The sequence below is a fragment of the Aotus nancymaae genome, unplaced genomic scaffold (assembly GCF_030222135.1).
Source record: "Aotus nancymaae isolate 86718 unplaced genomic scaffold, 86718_ANA_hifiasm-v0.15.2.pri h1tg000007l, whole genome shotgun sequence".
Lineage (NCBI taxonomy): Eukaryota > Metazoa > Chordata > Mammalia > Primates > Aotidae > Aotus > Aotus nancymaae.
Window position 1 is genome coordinate 51546850 of NW_026988418.1, and position 17515 is coordinate 51564364.

General features: G+C 35.6%; 1 protein-coding gene across 3 annotated transcripts in view; it reads left to right on the forward strand.

Moving 5' to 3' along the window:
* The window catches only part of PKN2 (protein kinase N2), a 157259-nt gene that overhangs the window by 102301 nt on the left and 37443 nt on the right, over window positions 1–17515 (forward strand). For 2 of the 3 annotated variants that reach the window (XM_012464802.3, XM_012464804.3), the window contains exons 7-8: window positions 7674–7859; window positions 9372–9481. In XM_012464802.3, the coding sequence (XP_012320225.1) occupies window positions 7674–7859; window positions 9372–9481 (296 nt within the window). The remainder of the gene's footprint in view (window positions 1–7673; window positions 7860–9371; window positions 9482–17515) is intronic. The other variant, XM_012464803.3, reaches the window with a different exon arrangement.

Sequence of the window (17515 nt, forward strand, 5' to 3'; positions counted from 1 at the left end):
TATCTAAAATGTTAATACTAAAGCATTATTTAAATTCTAGTATACTATGTCTAGCCCAAATAATGACAAAGCCATATATCCAGATGACCTAACTCATAGTTCTCCATTTTCATTTTGAACGCCTTTAGTATTTATTTGCCTAAAGAAATTATCTACAAAATGAGAACCTTGGTCTCCACAACCCCCCTTGTCTTACAGCACTCTTATTCCCTTCTGTTGATTCCAGGTCTTTAAATAAACTCTATCAGTTGCCAATCAGAAAATCTTTGAATCTACCTATAACCTGAAAGTCCCCACTTTGAGTTGTCCCTCCTTTTTGGACCCAACTAATGTACATTTTACATGTATTGACAAATGTCCTATATCTCCCTAAAATGTATAAAACCAAGCTGTAACCCAACCACCTTGGGCACATGTCAGGACCTCCTGAGGCTGTGTCAGACATGTCCTTAACCTTGGCAAAATAAACTTCTAAATTGAGACCTGTCTCAGATACTTTTTTGTTTTACTATATAGTGGTCATCTGGTGTTTCATCAAACATTTCCTTTAACTCCTGAAGGAGAAAAGATTGCCCAGTCTTTGCAGCAGGACCCTGTGATTGAGCACTCACCCAACACTTAACAACTCTGCATTTGCTTTGTGCAGAGCTTGAGAGTCAGCCATAGGTGAGAGCTTAGGGTGTTCTCAGAGCTCTTCCGAGGATGCCTCTTGCTTGCACCTAGACTTCTAGTATCCCAATAATATGTAGAAATATTGCAAAATCTTTTATTTTCCAAAGCATTTCCTCTGCTAGCTTTTCCTCCCAGGTTCTTTCGGCTTTTCTATTGTTTGCCCCAACTGATCCTCTTTTGCCTTAGGTTGCACCGACTGGTTCATTTGTCTTCCATTGTTTTTGACAGATGCCCTCCACTTAGCTGTTTCTCTGCCTTCAAAGATTTTCTAGTTAGGTGAAATAATGGCAAGTTGTTGGTGTTAGTATTTTAGGGAGCCCTCAGACAGGTCAAAGCAGGCAACCACAATTATCTGGGAAAAAGATCTTCTCTGCTCCCTCCTTACAGCAGGCCTGTAGGCTGCCATCTTCAATACTGCCCCGATGCTGTTGGGAGTTAGGGGAGGGTATAAGGTTTAAATGAGGCAACTGAGGCCAGTTATTGGAGTAAAGAAATTTAATCGGCTCCTGGGCGAGGTTCTGCGGTCCGACAGGAGGGGCCAGAGAAGTCACGCCAACTTCCCGGAGTGTGGGGATTTTATGGCATGGGGGTTGAGCAACGGCAAGGCATTCTGATTGGCCCTAAGAGGACTGGAAGGGAATGGGGCAGGCCGTCGTTGGCTATTGGGTGGCTGGGCGGGCTTTCCGGTGGAAGAGCTGACTAGGATTCAGCTGGGGCGTAGTTAGCTTGGAGAGTTCCTGTGCAGAGCACACAGCAGCGGGAAGGTGGGGAAAAGGAAGGCAGGGGGCATCAGGGAACCTTTTGGGTGAGGCTACTGGCCTGACAGAGGGATGAGGCAAAGGTAAGTGAAAACTCCACAGAGCTCTCAGAAGTGTCCCTTGCTTTTTTGATTTTGATTAAACATTGGCTTATTTGTAGTAAACCTTTGAATGTTTTCCAGAGTTCTGATAAACTCAATTCTGAAAGTGTTTGTCAGTTTCTTTTTCTGTTTCTGTGAAGAGACTGTCTTTGGACTTTTTTTTTTTTTTTAGAATTCTTTACATAAATCTTTTTAAAAAAACAATTTCACAAGGCCAAATTTTGACAAAACAAATAAGAAACAAAAGGAATGTACTTTATTTTGCAGTTACGTCCATCTTAAGTACTAGATGCTATGTCATCTGATCTGTACCACAGTAGGACTTCCTTACTCCATTATTTTCTCTGACATCACCTACAAAGTCTTCTTTTTTATGGGCCATGTGAATATGGCATATTTTTGTTACACAGACTTTCCAGAATCCTTTAATTTTCTTATGAATATTAATGCCAACAAAAGTTTTTACCTTAGAAATTTTGAGGTTATGAAAGTATCCTTCAGTATTGCATAGCATACTATCACATTCTGGTTGTTGTGAGTATCATTAAACAGTTTTATTCCATGGCAAACTTATACATCAAAACTTGAAGGACAAATTTATAGTTAAACTTTGCTGCTACCACTGATTAGCATAGTCCAGACTTGCAGTTTATAAATTGACTTCTTAAATCTGAGGCAACCTGGGTTACCAGAGTGAATTCACAGGGCCACAGCAGGATACTTTAAGTTTTTGAGGGAAACACAGCATTAACTGCACTTCCTATAGTCACCATTCAAAACTACTAGCTCAAGGTAGTTGCAGTTTCAGCGTTAGGTGGAGCTGCATTCCTTTCAGTGATGTCATGTATTTATGAAGCTGGGTTTTCCTCGGTTGCTGTGATTTTGTTTTTTTAAAGTGCTTTGTGAAGTCAATGTGGAATAGGAAGTCAGCATGGTAGTTTCCAAACTGATTCCGAAGCTTTAGAAGTTACACAGTGTCCAAAAGGCACATACATCCCATTAGGAAGTAATCTTGCTTAAGAATGAAATAAAAATACTTTTTCTTTTAGTTATATGTATTTTTTTTTCCAAATAGCTATTAATTTGTTAGGATATCAATTAAATCCTATGTGTCTAATAAATAGAACTATTAGATATATCTTTTAGCCTAGGGGCACAGTTAAAAAATAGTTTAAAACATTAGGGCACCATGTACTGAGAAAGCTTGGGAACCTCTGATGTAATTCTTTCATACTGTGATACCTATTTATCTTTCCAGTCATATCTGTGTAACTCCTACTACGAATCTTCTGTCACAAACTGTGTATAGTGCCTCCCCTACCCTGCTTTAATGTCTTGTCCTTAATATTCATCTTCTTCTTATGTGTATTTTTAAATCAAAACTGGAATATAGACCGTGTAAGGAACAAAGACCTTGTCATCTACCTACATATAATCCTAGCCCCCAGCACAGGTTATTTGATACATTCAACAAGTACTTGCTAAATAGTATCTGACAATTAGGCAGGGACTATAAAGGACTGTACTTAATTGTTTCAGTTTCACCACCTTTTGGCTCAATGCTGAACACATTGTTGATAGTCAAGCATTTCTGAATGATCTGTTGATTAAAATATAGTTGCAAAATATTTGGAAATTAACAATATTTCTAGAAAAGTAATAAAGTTACATTTTAGAAACTTAGCTGACAATGACTAGAATTTTTTTTTTTTTCTGTTCTAGTCTCCTGTTTCCTCTTTTTGGTTCTTTCTTCCCCTGTTCCTCATTCTATTACTGAACTTAAAGTTATATAAGTCATGGACCTAAAAAGAAGTATCTTAGAATTCTTTATTGTAATTATTATTACTATTTTTTTGTTTTTTTTTTTTTTTTGAGACAGACTCGGACTCTGTTGCCCGGGCTGGAATGCAATGGCGCAATCTCGACTCACTGCAACCTCTGCTTCCCGGATTCAAGTGATTCTCCTGCCTTAGCCTCCTGAGTTGCTGGGATTACAGGTGCATGCCACCACGCCTGGCTAATTTTTTTTTTTTTTTTTTTTTTAAGTAGAGATGGGATTTCACCATGTTGGTCAGACTGGTCTCGAACTCCTGACCTCATGATCCACCCGCCTTGGCCTCCCAGAGTGCTGGGATTACAAATGTGAGCCACTGCACCTGGTCTAGAAGTATTTTAACTGTTAAGACATTTTTTTTTTAATTCTTTAAGCTCCTACTAGACTGTAAACTAAATTTTAAGTAACTAGGGACAGAAATAGTGTTGACATTAATAGAAGACTAGACATGATGAAAGATAAACATGGATGATTAATAAGATCATTTGTTATTCTGAATTTTTCACTGCATGCTGCTATTTGTGGTTCATCTCATACTCTGGTTTCTTTTGTGGCTGTATGATTATACTACTGAAATTTGCAGATTTGTTGCTACTTTGAATGAGGGATAATTTACTTATTTATTTATTTATTTATTTGCTCCACATTTTGAGAAATTTACTAATTTTTATAAAAGGAGATTTCTTCAGAATTAAAAAAAGTTACCTAATCATACCACGATGAAATACTGAATTAGTGAAATAGGTATAAAATAGTTTTCCAGACAGTTGAAAGAAATTAATAAAGCGTTTACTTGTTCTAATGTAATTTGTAGTTAATACTTAGAAATATTAACATTTAAAAAAAAAGAAATATTAACATTTAATTCTTGGATTTGCTTGTTAAAAATTTCATATTGTGGATTATGAAGGTAAAGAATGTAGTTTTAAGCTATTTTTAATGTGTTTATATACAGTTGTGTCACCTCATACAGAAACTTCTAGATGTATAATAAAGATCTTAACTCCCTCTACATTGTTTTCCTAAATGAAAGCAGGTGTTGAACATTGTCATGTTCTGATATATTTAAATTACTAAAATATTTAACAAGCTATCATAGTTTGAAGTAGTAGCCAGATGTTTTCAGTTTCCCCAGGATGCATTTTGTAGCTGAGCATTTACAGTGGAAATTAGCTAAATTTGCCAATTTAACAACAACAAAACAAATAAGAAACAAACCCAACAATTTTATTTTTATTTTTTGATACAGTGTCTTGCTCTGTCATTGGACTAGAGTACAGTGGCGCCATCTTGGTTCACTGCAGCCTCCGCCTCCTGAGTTCAAGTGATTCTCCTGCTTCAGCCTCCCAAGTAGCTGGGGTTATAAGTGCTCACCACTGTGCCCAGCTAATTTTTGTATTTTTAGTAGAGACGAGGTTTCACCGTCTTGGCCAGGCTCGTCTCCAACTCCTGACCTTGTGATCCACCTGCCTCAGTCTCCCAAAGTGCTGGGATTACAGGCGTGAGACACCATGCCCAGCCACAACAAATTTTTTGAGATCAAATTAAAACGATATTATACTTAATATGTTATCACTGTAATGTAAGATTTCCACAGTCTAACAAAACATGATTGGCACTCCACCTCCCAACGTTAATAGCCTTATTGAGGCATAGTTTACATACTATAGAATTCACTCATTTTAGGTATACAAAGTATGATTTTTAAGTAAATGTTTATGCTTGTTTCACCATCATCAGTATCCAGTTTTTAGGGCAGTCTTAAAGAGGAATAATTGACATACAAAACCTATACATACACAAAGTATATGGTCTGGCTTTCATTGTTTTGCATGAGAGATCTCCTGCCATCTTAATTTTTGTTCCTCTATATGCAATATGTTTTTTTCTGGCTACTTATACTGTTTTTTGTTCATGACTCATTGTGAGAAATTGGATTATGGTGTCCTTTGGTATGATTTGCTTCTGTTTCTTTTGTTTGGTGTTCATTGAACTTCTTGGGTTTATAGTTTACATCAAATGTGGAGAATTCGTAGCCTTTTTTTTTTCTAGTATATTTTGTTTCTCCAATTCGCTCTCAATGAGAAATTTCAGTCACCCATATATGATCACTTGAAGTTAAATTCACAGTTAACGTATGCACTGTTCTTTTTTTATTCCCAGGTCTTTCCTTTGTGTCTTCTGTTTTTGATCATTTCTTCGCTATGTATTCAAGATCACTAAGCTTTCTTTTGCAGTATTTAATCTGCCTCTAGTCCCATCCAGTGTATTTTTTTTAAATCTCAGATATTGTCATTTTTTAATCACTAGAAATTTAGTTTAGGTCTCTTTTATTTCTTCCATGTTTCTGTGCTGCATTTTCAGTAGATGGACTGTTTTGATGTCCTTGCCTCTAACCTAATATTTGTGTCAGTAAGCCACTAAGCTTGTAATAATTTGTAACGCAACAATAGAAAAAAAATACACCTGGTAATCTATGAGTGGATGGCAGACATTGTGAATTTTACCTTGTTGGATGCTGAATATATTTGTATTTCTATAAATATTCTTGAGCTTTGTTCTAGGACATAGTTACTTGGAAACATTATGTTCCTTTTGAATACTGCTTTTAAGATTTTTTATGTGAAACAAGCATCATTTAGTTTAGGTGTAATTATTCTCTACGACTTGGTCAAGACTTCTGGATATTTGCTTCAATGTCTCATGAATTGAGATTTTCAAGCCTGGTTGGTGGGAACAAACACTATTCCTACCTATGTGCACTGAGTATTGTTCTTTCTAACTTTTTCAGGTGTTTCTTTCCTCTGCCTCAGATATTTTCTTCATAGACAGGTGCTGACTAGTACTTTGATGAATACATGAAAACCCTCTGACCATCTCAGGAGTTCTATGAACAGCTCTCTGCTTTATTCTGCCTTGTGAACTCTAGCTGCTTTGGTTTCCTTATACTCTCATTTCTGTCTTTTCAACTTGGCTCCACCTGAGTTTCCCCCTCCCTGTGTATGTCCTAGAAACTCTTAAGACAGTAAACTGGAACTTACTGGAACTGGAATGGTCTCGTTTGTTTCCCATCTCTCAGGGATCAGTGTTCTTCATTGTCTTTAACCCTTTTTTTTTCCGTGTATTTTGTCTTTTTTTTTTGGAGGGGTAGTTTGAATTGGAAAGCTTTGTTTGTTACTACTTGGATAGAAATATGTAAGTCCTTCAGTATTATTAAAAGCAATTTAAAATTTTAAATAAAATTAAGTAGTTGTTTAAATTAATGGGACAACTTTTACCAGAAATACTTTTCCTAAAATGTTATTCAGTGTACAGTATCTAAAATGTTAATACTAAAGCATTATTTAAATTCTAGTATACTATGTCTAGCCCAAATAATGACAAAGCCATGTATCCAGATGACCTAACTCATAGTTCTCCATTTTCATTTTGAACGCCTTTAGTATTTATTTGCCTAAAGAAATTGAAGTTATTTTATGCTTAGATAATTACAACTCATAATTTTTTGACTACTTGAACTAACAGAATGGAAAGATAATGTCATTTTCCATCAAATAGAACATAAATTCATTTAGTTACACCAAAACCCTGTAAAGTTCTTTTCTATGTTAACGACCTAACTATTAAATGTAGTTGTTATTCACATAGTGAGACTTCCTTATTTCTAATTTTCGTGTGCTATTTTAATGGCATATTATTTAGCTTTATGTTTCTCCTTCCATAGCTCTACCAACATAGTTTATATAACTTGTTTTGGTTTTTGTCCTACAGTCAGCTATGGGAGATGTTGTTCTTTTTTTTTTTGGAGATAGAGTCTCACTGGAGTACAGTGGCACAATCTCAGCTCTACCTCTGCCTCCTAGGTTCAAGCCATTCTTGTGCCTTGGCCTCCCGGGTAGCTAGTACTACAGGCGCACGCCTCCATGCCCAGCTAATTTTTTTGTATTTTCTCTACTGAAAATACAAAAAAATTAGCTGGACACAGAGGTCTCACCATGTTGCCCAGGCTGATCTCAAACTCCCAGGCAGTCTTTGCACTTCAGCTTCCCAAAGTGCTAGGATTATAGGCAAGAGAGCCACCATGCCCAACCAGGAGGTGCTGTTCTTTTCTATAAAATTTCTTAAGTTATCTTAAGAATTTTTAATGGTTTCTCTAATTTAAATAAGAAAGATGATGGCTACCTCACCGATTCTCTGGGAGAAGAGTTTTTGTTTTGAGATTTTTTTTTCTTTTCTTGAATAGGTAACAGATTTAGATTAAGGATTCCATAGATTAAGAATTGATGTTCTTATTTGATATGCTAACAGGTACTTTGGAAGTTCGTCTTATGGGCTGCCAAGATATCCTAGAGAATGTCCCTGGACGGTCAAAAGCAACATCGGTTACACTGCCTGGTTGGAGTCCAAGTGAAACAAGATCATCTTTCATGAGCAGGACGAGTAAAAGTAAAAGCGGAAGTAGTCGAAATCTTCTAAAAACCGATGATTTGTCCAGTTCAGTAACCATATTTTTAAAAATCATGTGACAAACTGAAGTACTTACACAAGGGACTCATGAATGGGGACAGAGAAGAATGTGAAGTGTTCAAGTTGTACAAAACACTTTAAAGTTATGGTTCTTTTTTTGAGATGGAGTCTCTGTTGCCCAGCATGAGTAGCTAGGATTACAGATGCGTGCAACCACGCCCAGTTAATTTTTGTATTTTTAGTAGAGACAGGGTTTCACCATGTTGGTCAGGCTGGTCTTGAACTCCTTACCTCATGATCCACCCACCTCAGCCTCTCAAAGTGCTGGGATTGCAGGAATGAGCCACTGTGCCTGGCTTTAAAATTATGGTTTTTATAATTTTAAAATATTAAAACCTGGGATGACAGGAAACAAAAAGGTAACAAATTCTATTTTGTTGAAGATACATTAGAAAACTGAATGACAAATAACATTAGTTCTTTGGAAGAATGAAATATTGAGCATCACTCTTATGCTAGACTAAAGGTGTACAAAAGCTATGAGACTGGTCCTTATAGAATCGTGTCTTGATTCCTTTATTTTTTGAGACAGCGTTTTGCTCTGTTGCCCAGGCTTGGTGCAGTGGTACAGTCATGGCTCACTGCAGCCTCAACCTCTTCAGCTTAAGTGATCCTCCTACCTCAGCATCCTGAGTAGCGGGGACTACAGGCACATGCTACCATACCTGGCTAATTTTTAAATTTTATTTATCTTTTTTGTGTCTGTGTGAAGACAGGGTCTCGCTATGTTGCCCAGGCTGGTGAACTCGGGGGCTCTAGCGATCCTTCCACCTCAACCTCCCAAAGTGCTGGGATTATAGATGTGAGCCACCATGTCTAGCCTTGACCCTTTTAATGATTTAGTGACACTTGAATAGCATTTAACATTGAAATTTTGGTAATCTAACCGCTGATCCAGACATATTTACTGAGATAGTAGCCTTGTAGTCCACTCAGATGGGGTGGTAAGGGTGTGGTTTGTGAAGAGTAAAAGGTAAGAGGTTTGGGAAGCACTGGAGAGAAATTCTGAAGTATAAGCCTAAACTATATATGATGTATAACCAGGGGGAAAAGCATGTGACAGTTCAACCTACCATAGAATACAAAAGTGAATTTGCTGTGCTTTCCTGTATATAGAGAGAGGCTTTAGAAAAAATGTGAAAATAAAGAATTGTTTAAGGCAACAAGCTCTATAAATATCAAAGAAAGAAAAACTGATTGATATTCACACAAACATACAATGTGGCAAACAACTACATTTACCTGTTCTTTCAGTCACATGCCAATGTAAAGAAAATAGAAAGCAGTCTATTTGGGAGTGTCTGGTAGCAGTGTATGTATGTATAAAAGTAGCCATTTAAGATTCAAAAGTTTTAATATTGATTATGAATAACTTTATTTTCAAAGGATCTTAAGACTTTTATTGCTATTAAACAGCAATACTTCTGTTTTTTATAAAGGTTTAAAGTTTTTAAGCAAGTTTGTAAATTTTAATTACAGATGATGTCTGTGCTGTTTTGAAGCTCGATAATACTGTGGTTGGCCAAACTAGCTGGAAACCTATTTCCAATCAGTCGTGGGACCAGAAGTTTACACTGGAACTAGACCGGGTAAGATAACTAACATTTTACTTGAATTTTAATTATATTTATAATTCATCTTAAATGTAAGTTACATTTTTTAGAAGGCTTCAACAAGTCTTAAGAATAAAAATAGATCTTAGATTTTTTTACATTTCTTATTCAATGAGTTATACATAAATCTACTTTAATATATAGGCGGTATCACATTGCTGTAGGAGCTTTTATTTGTGTAGTAATTTGAAAATGTTTCATTCATACCAACCTCAAAGATCAGTTAGGTATAATATTGAAGTATATTTGTTATCTTAATAACATGCTGACAACTAAGGTGATTCTTCTGGCTTCACCATGTGTAGGTTACCTTACTTGAGCTATATTTGAAATGAGCTTTGAGGCTTTGTCACCCAGCCTTCTGTGTGTTTCAATGTCTTTCAAGAATAATTTGAATAGCTAGAATTCAGTCTTTGTCTGTAGAATCCAACAGAAGTTAACTTGGTCCACAGTAGATTTAAATCCATAGTGATAACTTTTAGATTCAAATCCATTCATTGGATTGTGAGAGGAAAATATTAAAACTTAATCATACTTTTATCTAAAAACTAAGAAAGATACTGAACTTTTTTATTATTTAGTATTTAGGTTGAGAGTATATATATTATTCTAAAACTTAATTATGTTAATGAAAGCAGATTTACAGTGCTTAATGATGTGTGCTGTGAAAATGTTTCGGTGATTACTTTTCTAGCCTCTACTTTTAAAATTGGGAAAACATTCAATTTTAATTATTTCCCAATTTTAAAAGTAGAGGCTAGAACAGTAATCGTCAAAATATTTTAAAAGCATTCAATTTTAATGCTTTTCCAATTTGTCTTTTGCTGTCTTCACAGCCAGCAACCTAGTTCAGACCTTTATTGTTGCTTTCCTTGGTTCAGATATTGTGTCTACCACTTAGATACTGTATGTACTTGAGCAAAATGCTTACAGATGTTACGTTGTATGTAATTGAATAAAATGCTCACCCTTTTATTTATTCCACTTCCCTTACCTTTAATACTATCTACCTCACTGAGATGTGTAAGGATTAAATCTATGTAAAGATCGTAAAATAATGGTAAGAACTTGATTAATGTCAGCTATTTTTTTTTCTCGAAGTAATCTAACTAATCTTCCATATATCTAAGTACTAGACTGATCTTCAAAGAACACTACTTTTATTTCATTCTTAGATTTAGACTCATTCATTTATTCATTAAACTATATATTTGTTGATACCTTCTGTGTATCCTGGCACTTCCAGGTGGTAGATTAGCAATGAACAACATAAACAGTGTTTCTCAGGTTCCCTCAAGGAATGTACACTTCATTGGTTATTCAGTATATATTTGATTACTTGCAAACATTTTACCATTACATCAAAACTGACTATAAGAGTCTGCTACCTCATTTCCTAGATATACCTTTATTTTGATGATCTCAGTTTAAAAGATATTGAGGACCTTCTAGGACTTTCCTAGGATTTGCTTGAAGAAAAAATCTGAGGGAGGAGAGACTAAAAGCATGTAAATTGACAGGAAGTTACTCTAGTGGTACAACTATAACGTGATAAGAGCCTGAACTAAGATGTGGTAGTAGTAATAAAAAGAAAAGGGTGTATGTGGGAAATTAAGGAAATATCAGTATGACTTAATAACAAATTGGATATGAGTTCAGAAGAAGGAATTTGTCATTAGTGGCAGAGAAAATGATAAAGAAATTTAGAAATTAGAAAAGATAACTAGAAACTAGTTTTAAATAAAACTAGTTCATTTACTGAAATATAAATGCAAATATTTTATATTTGAAATATAAATATTTTATATTATGAAATGCAAATATTTTATAAATAAAATATAACAATATTTTTATAATTTGTGTTATATAATAATTATTTCATATATAAAAATATTATAAATTCTAGAATTTGTCTCTAAATAACTAATTATTTCACACTTAAATGAAGATATGGAACCCAGAGGTTAAGGCTGGATAAAAGTGCATTTAGAGGTCATTTGATTGGAAGTCATAATGAATACCATTCAAGTGGATAAGATAAATCTATTTATTTCTACAAATATTTATTAAGCATTTTATATATGCCTAACATTTTACTAGTTCTAGGTTTACAGAAATAATATATACTCATTGTATAATGGAACTTTTAGGCTTAATAATTACTGATTTTATGTTCTGTGCTATATGCCATTTTAGATGCTAGTGATGATTGATCACAATAGTGAAAGTCTCTATAATTGTGGGACTTTATCTTCTAAAGAGGGAAGATAAATAGTAAACAAGTTTAAAAAATCTACATGTGCACCAAACGAAGTACAATGATGTAACGGGAGATGGGGGATGGGAGGTACTTTAGATGGAATCATTAGGGAAAGTCTCCTGGGGAGGCCACATTTGACCTGAGACCTCGTGGGTGAAAAGTCACCAGAGTTGCAAAAATTCAGGGAAAGTTTCCCTGCAGAGGAGACAAACATACTAACCATTTGAGGTAGGACAGGCCTTGATGTATTGCAACAAGAAAAATGATGAGATGTAAGAGTGGTGTGAAATAAAACATCAGAAGCAGGTAGGTGCCAGATTACTGTGGACTTTGTAGGCTTTGAATTTGCAAGACATTTGAAAGGTTGTTTTTCTTTGTTTTTTTATTTTTATTTTATTTTATTTTTTGAGACAGAGTCTGGTTCTGTTGCTCAGGCTGAAGTGCAGTAGTGCAATTACAATACACTGCCTCTTTGACCTCCTGGGCTCAAGCAATCCTCCCACCTTAGCCTCCCTAGTAGCTGAGACTACAGGCGGACTAGGGTGTTGCTGTTACCCAGGCTGGTCTCAAACTCCTAAGCACAAGCCTCCCTCCTGTCTCTCCCTCCCCAAGTATGGGGACTACAGGTGTGAGCCACTGCACCTATCCTTGAAGGGTTTTTAATAGAATTTTCATCCTCTAATTTACCTATTGTAATTGTTCTGATAGAAATAAGTACTACATACTATAGAAGCTAATAGAAAAATCAATAACTCATAGTGGGAAAGAGTTTATAAAGAAAGAAAACGAAGGTTCAACAAACACATTTTAAGCAGTATTCCAGAGGTATGACAAGAGTAAAAAAGGTTTGCCAAGAATTAGAAAGCTTTGAGTTGGATCAGATCATAGTTAGAACATTATATACACTTATCCAGTGAAGAATTGCCAGAATGGTGGGATGAAAATCCTGTAACAAAGGGAAAAATTAAGGGAAAATGGGATTTTAAGCTTATTAAAGAAGAGATTTAACAAAAATTTGGTAACTATCCTTAAAGTTAGAAGGAGTAATGCGTGGAGAAAGAATTAGACTAGGCATGAGGTTTCAATATGTCTGCCAACTCTTATTGATTGGTTGTGACTTTCTGGAACTCACTCTTACAGATACTTCCTTAGTGGATCGTGATTGTTAGAGATTACTCTGAACAAATAGCAATGTCCCGACACTTCAGGAAGCATCATGTTCTGTTTTTAGGTTGACTTCATGACTATAAAGGACAAAGCAAAAGTCAACAAATGGCAGATTGCATTTCAGTACAAAGAAGAATACTGTTAATAATTGAAAAGATCTTCTATAGGAAGTAGTAAGTTCTCTTTCAGTAAAGTTCAGTGAGTCACTTACAAGAGAGACACTTAGAGAAATTATATCAGAAAATTGTTACATTTCTAAGTTTCTTTTAAATTCTGAGATTTTCTTAAGAAGGAGAAGAACTAGCATTATCACATGCTATAAATTAATTGTTTTACAAAATGAACTGTATAACTAGATATTTTATGACTATAAAATGTTTGTTTCAGCTTTCAGTCATTTTTAGTATGGGTAATAGGTTTGCCATAACATTGACCTTGAAGCCAGAAGACTGAGTTCATAGTTCATCTGCTGCTTATTGGTTTTTTGGTGGTGGGCAAGTTACTACTGGGCATTTGTTTTACCATCTCTAGAGTGTAGGTAAGAATGTAATACAGAACTGTTAGGATAAAGAACTGAGGGTAGTGTATGTAAAATACCTTACATTGCCTAGCACATTTCAGCCATTGGTATACTTTCTTTTAGCCTGGGGTTTTAAGTATGGCTCTGAATTTGAATATAATTAAAGGGGATTTGAGAATGGAGAACTGGTTGAATATCATTTTCTTTTATATCAGAGCCTATTAAGATAATTATCTACAGACCACAGTGCTTGAATTATTTGTGTTAAAAATAAAAATAATAAAAAATAAAAAGATAATTATCGAGTAATATGTTCACAATGAAACTTAAATAATTATTATTAGAGGGAAAATGACTAGCTAGGAGATTTTCTCTTTTTATATTTAAAAGAGAAATTACAAGTAATTCAGAATATTGCCATTATTTTGTAGTTGAGGAAACTAAGATCCAGGTTAGTTACATATTAATACATTTAAGGACTGGTACTAGACCTTCAGTGTCTTAACTTTTAAATGTATGTTCTTTTCTCTCTGGTGATTTGAATGAGATAAAAAGATAACAGTAGCACAGAAGTGGAAATAGCAGATGATGATGAGTGCCTGGAATACAAAATACTGTTTTAAATTACCTAAACTCTACAAGCTTAGAACAATAAAAAGACTGTGGTAACTGTTGATTGATTGTTCTTTACTTGCCATTGTAATCTTTACCTAAAAACATTTTTCCTCTCAATGGCATCAGGCATTCTTCCCACTTGGGAGTAATTCTCCTTTTAAAACTTTGAAGGTACTATGCATGTTAAGCAGATCCTCTAGGTTCTTGATAGGCTTGTTACTGATCCCTAATTTGATTATAAACTTTTCCTTCACAGAGACCACAGTCCCTATTAAAATAGCTCCTTCTGTTCATATAATATATTTTACATTTTCATGTGCTTTTTATCATTTTATTTTATCCTTTTTATTTATAGAAAATGTTTATAAAAACATTTATAGATGGAAACATTTCAAGTGACCTTAGTTTAAAAAAAAAAAGAAAAAATTTATAGAAAATGTTGCTTTAAACTGACATGTTTTTTCCAGCATTTTGCCTCATATGTCAACTTTTGTCTTCTGTCGCATTCTAGAACTAAGTTGTCTGTACTGTTTCATTTCAAGAAAATTCATAGTTTTTTTTAGACTTGTAGGATAGTTCTAGTAGATCTACTCTGACCTACAAAAATTCAAGGTATGTTCTGTGGAGCATCGGTGTTCTGCAGAATTGTCTCAGGAGACATCACAGAGTCTTTGTTGTTGTTACGGGATTTTATGTAAAATATCATTTGGATTTTGCTACTTAGAAAAAAAGTTTTTAAAATGTTGATGTAATTTAGCTCTTTCATTTTACAAACCAAGGAAATTATGGCCCTCAGGCTAAATAACTAACCTAGGGTATGATGCAGGATTCTTTTTGTTTTTGTTTTTTTAATTTATTTTTTTTTTAGAGACAGGGTTTCACTATCTTGGTCAGGCTGGTCTTGAACTCCTGACCTTGTGATCCAGCTGCCTCAGCCTCCCAAAATGCTGGAATTACAGGCGTGAGCCACCACTCCCAGCTTAATCAAGGATTCTTAAAAAAGTGTACTGACTGCCAGCCCTGTATTCCTTCTATGCTGTCAGGTTGCACTTTTTTATATTTTCTGGTAGTTATGCAATTTTTAATTTTCCATGAATTCCCTGAGGCTTCCTGTTATAAAAAGTTTAATTGCCAGGCGTGGTGGCTCACTCTTGTAATCCCAGCACTTTGGGCAGCCGAGGCAGGCAGATCACAAGGTCAAGAGATCAAGACCATCTTGGCCAACATGATGAAATCCCATCTCTACTAAAAATACAAAAATTAGCCAGGCATGGTGGCAGCCACCTGTAATCCCAGCTACTTGAAAGGCTGAGGCAGGAGAATCCCTTGAACCCGGAGGCGGAGGTTGCAGTGAGCCAAGATTATGCCACTGCACTCCAGCCTGGGCGACAGAACGAGACTCTGTTTCAAAAAAAAAAAAAAAGTTTAATCAAGTTCCCATAAGAAATTGAAATAACGGTGGCTCACGCCTGTAATCCCAGCACTTTGGGAGGCTGAGGCGGGTGGATCACGAGGTCAAAAGATCAAGACCACCCTGGTCAACATGGTGAAACCCCGTCTCTACTAAAAATACAAAAAATTAGCTGGGCATGGTGGCGCGTGCCTGTAACCCCAGCTACTCAGGAGGCTGAGGCAGGAAGAATTGCCTGAACCCAGGAGGCGGACGTTGCGGTGAGCCGAGATTGCGCCATTGCACTCCAGCCTGGGTAACGAGCAAAACTCCGTCTCCAAAAAAAAAAAAAACTGAAAATAAAAGACGAAATGTTACACTAAGCCCTGTTAACTCTTTCCCTTGCACGTTTCCTTTAGAAAAAATGTACTAATGTAGTAAAAATTCTTTATCGATATTAGAAAGAGAGAAGAGGCCTGTCCTTAGAACCAAAGCTTGGAACAATTTTAACAGATTTCAGTGTTGTTAAAATCACAGCTATTAAAAATGTTGACGAATCACTGGGAAAGGAGAGAAGAGAGTATTAAAACAGTTATGACAAGTAAAATGGTGGTCGGATTCATGGATTGGGACTAACAGTGGGATTGACGTATCAGAGGATGTTGAGGTGTTAGAGAGAGTGAACTAGAATGTTAGGAGATAATGTTCAGAGAGAAGAATGCAGACAGTTGAGATTGTGAAAGGATTATAGTTACTGCTATGACAATAGGATGACAGGAGTGAAAGAGCAAGGTAAGGTAAATCACAAGTTATAAGAAGTTGACCGGGTGCAGTAGCTCATGCCTGTAATCCCAGCACTTTGGGAGGCTGAGGCGGGCAGATCACCTGAGTTTGGAAGTTCAAGACCAGCCTGACCAACATAATGAAATCCTATCTCTATTAAAAACACAAAAATTAGCTGAGTGCCATGGCACACGCCTGTAATCCCAGCTACTCGAGAGGCTGAGGCTTCACTTGAACCCCTGAGGCAGAGGTTGTAGTGAGCTGAGATCACACCACTGCACTCCAGCCTGGGCGATAGGGTAAGACTGTCTCAAAAACAGAACAAAACAAAACAAAATAAGATTATAAGAACCCAAGGGATTTTTCATTTATTGGCTTCTAATTTTCAGAAATTAGTACATTTTAGTCCATTTTCCTCCCCTTACCGCCACTAAATACCTCCTTGTTTTGTGTTGCATAGTTTTCTGCATACATATTATTTATCCCCAAAATCTCTAGAAGGACTCTAAAACAACTGTATGTAAGCAGGTATGCTTAGTTATCTATTAGTCCGCATTTCTTCCCCATTAGAAACATCCTTTCTGGGGCCTTACATCTTTCTGCTACAATTTAAATAACTGCAGCACAGCTTTCATCTTGAGACTTTATTTTTCTATCATCTTGAGAACTCTTTTCTACATTGGATCACTTCAGTCTTGTATCACCCCATCTTCTTGATTTACTTCCTCATGTTGGTGAATCATATCCTTCACTTTCATGCTGAAAAAGGGTGAATGAAATAGGGTTTTAGAGATGATATATGTCTGAAAATATGTATATTCCATCGTACTTGGGGTATAGAATTCTGTTAGGTTGGTGCGAAAATAATAGCAGTTTTGCCATTACTTTCAATCACAAAAGCCGTGATAACTTTTGCACCAACCCAATAGGTTGGCAATTACTTTCATTAATTTTGAGTTGTGTAATTATTATTAGCCTCAATATTACAGTCGATAATTCTATGTCTCCCTTGATTTTCAACATTTAATCATGATCTATTAGATCTGCAGGATCTCTAAAAAGTTTTAAGATTTTATCTTTTTTTTTCCCCAGGATTCTGAAATTTCACAGTAGTGTATCTTACTTTGGGTATCTTTTATTCTTTTTGGTGGATATTGTGTGGCATTTTCAGTTTGAAAACCCATTTGTTTCAGATCCAATAAATTTCTTGACTGATTCATTTGATAATTTTCTCATCTCCATTTTTAGTGTTTTCTCTTGCTAGTTACACCTCTT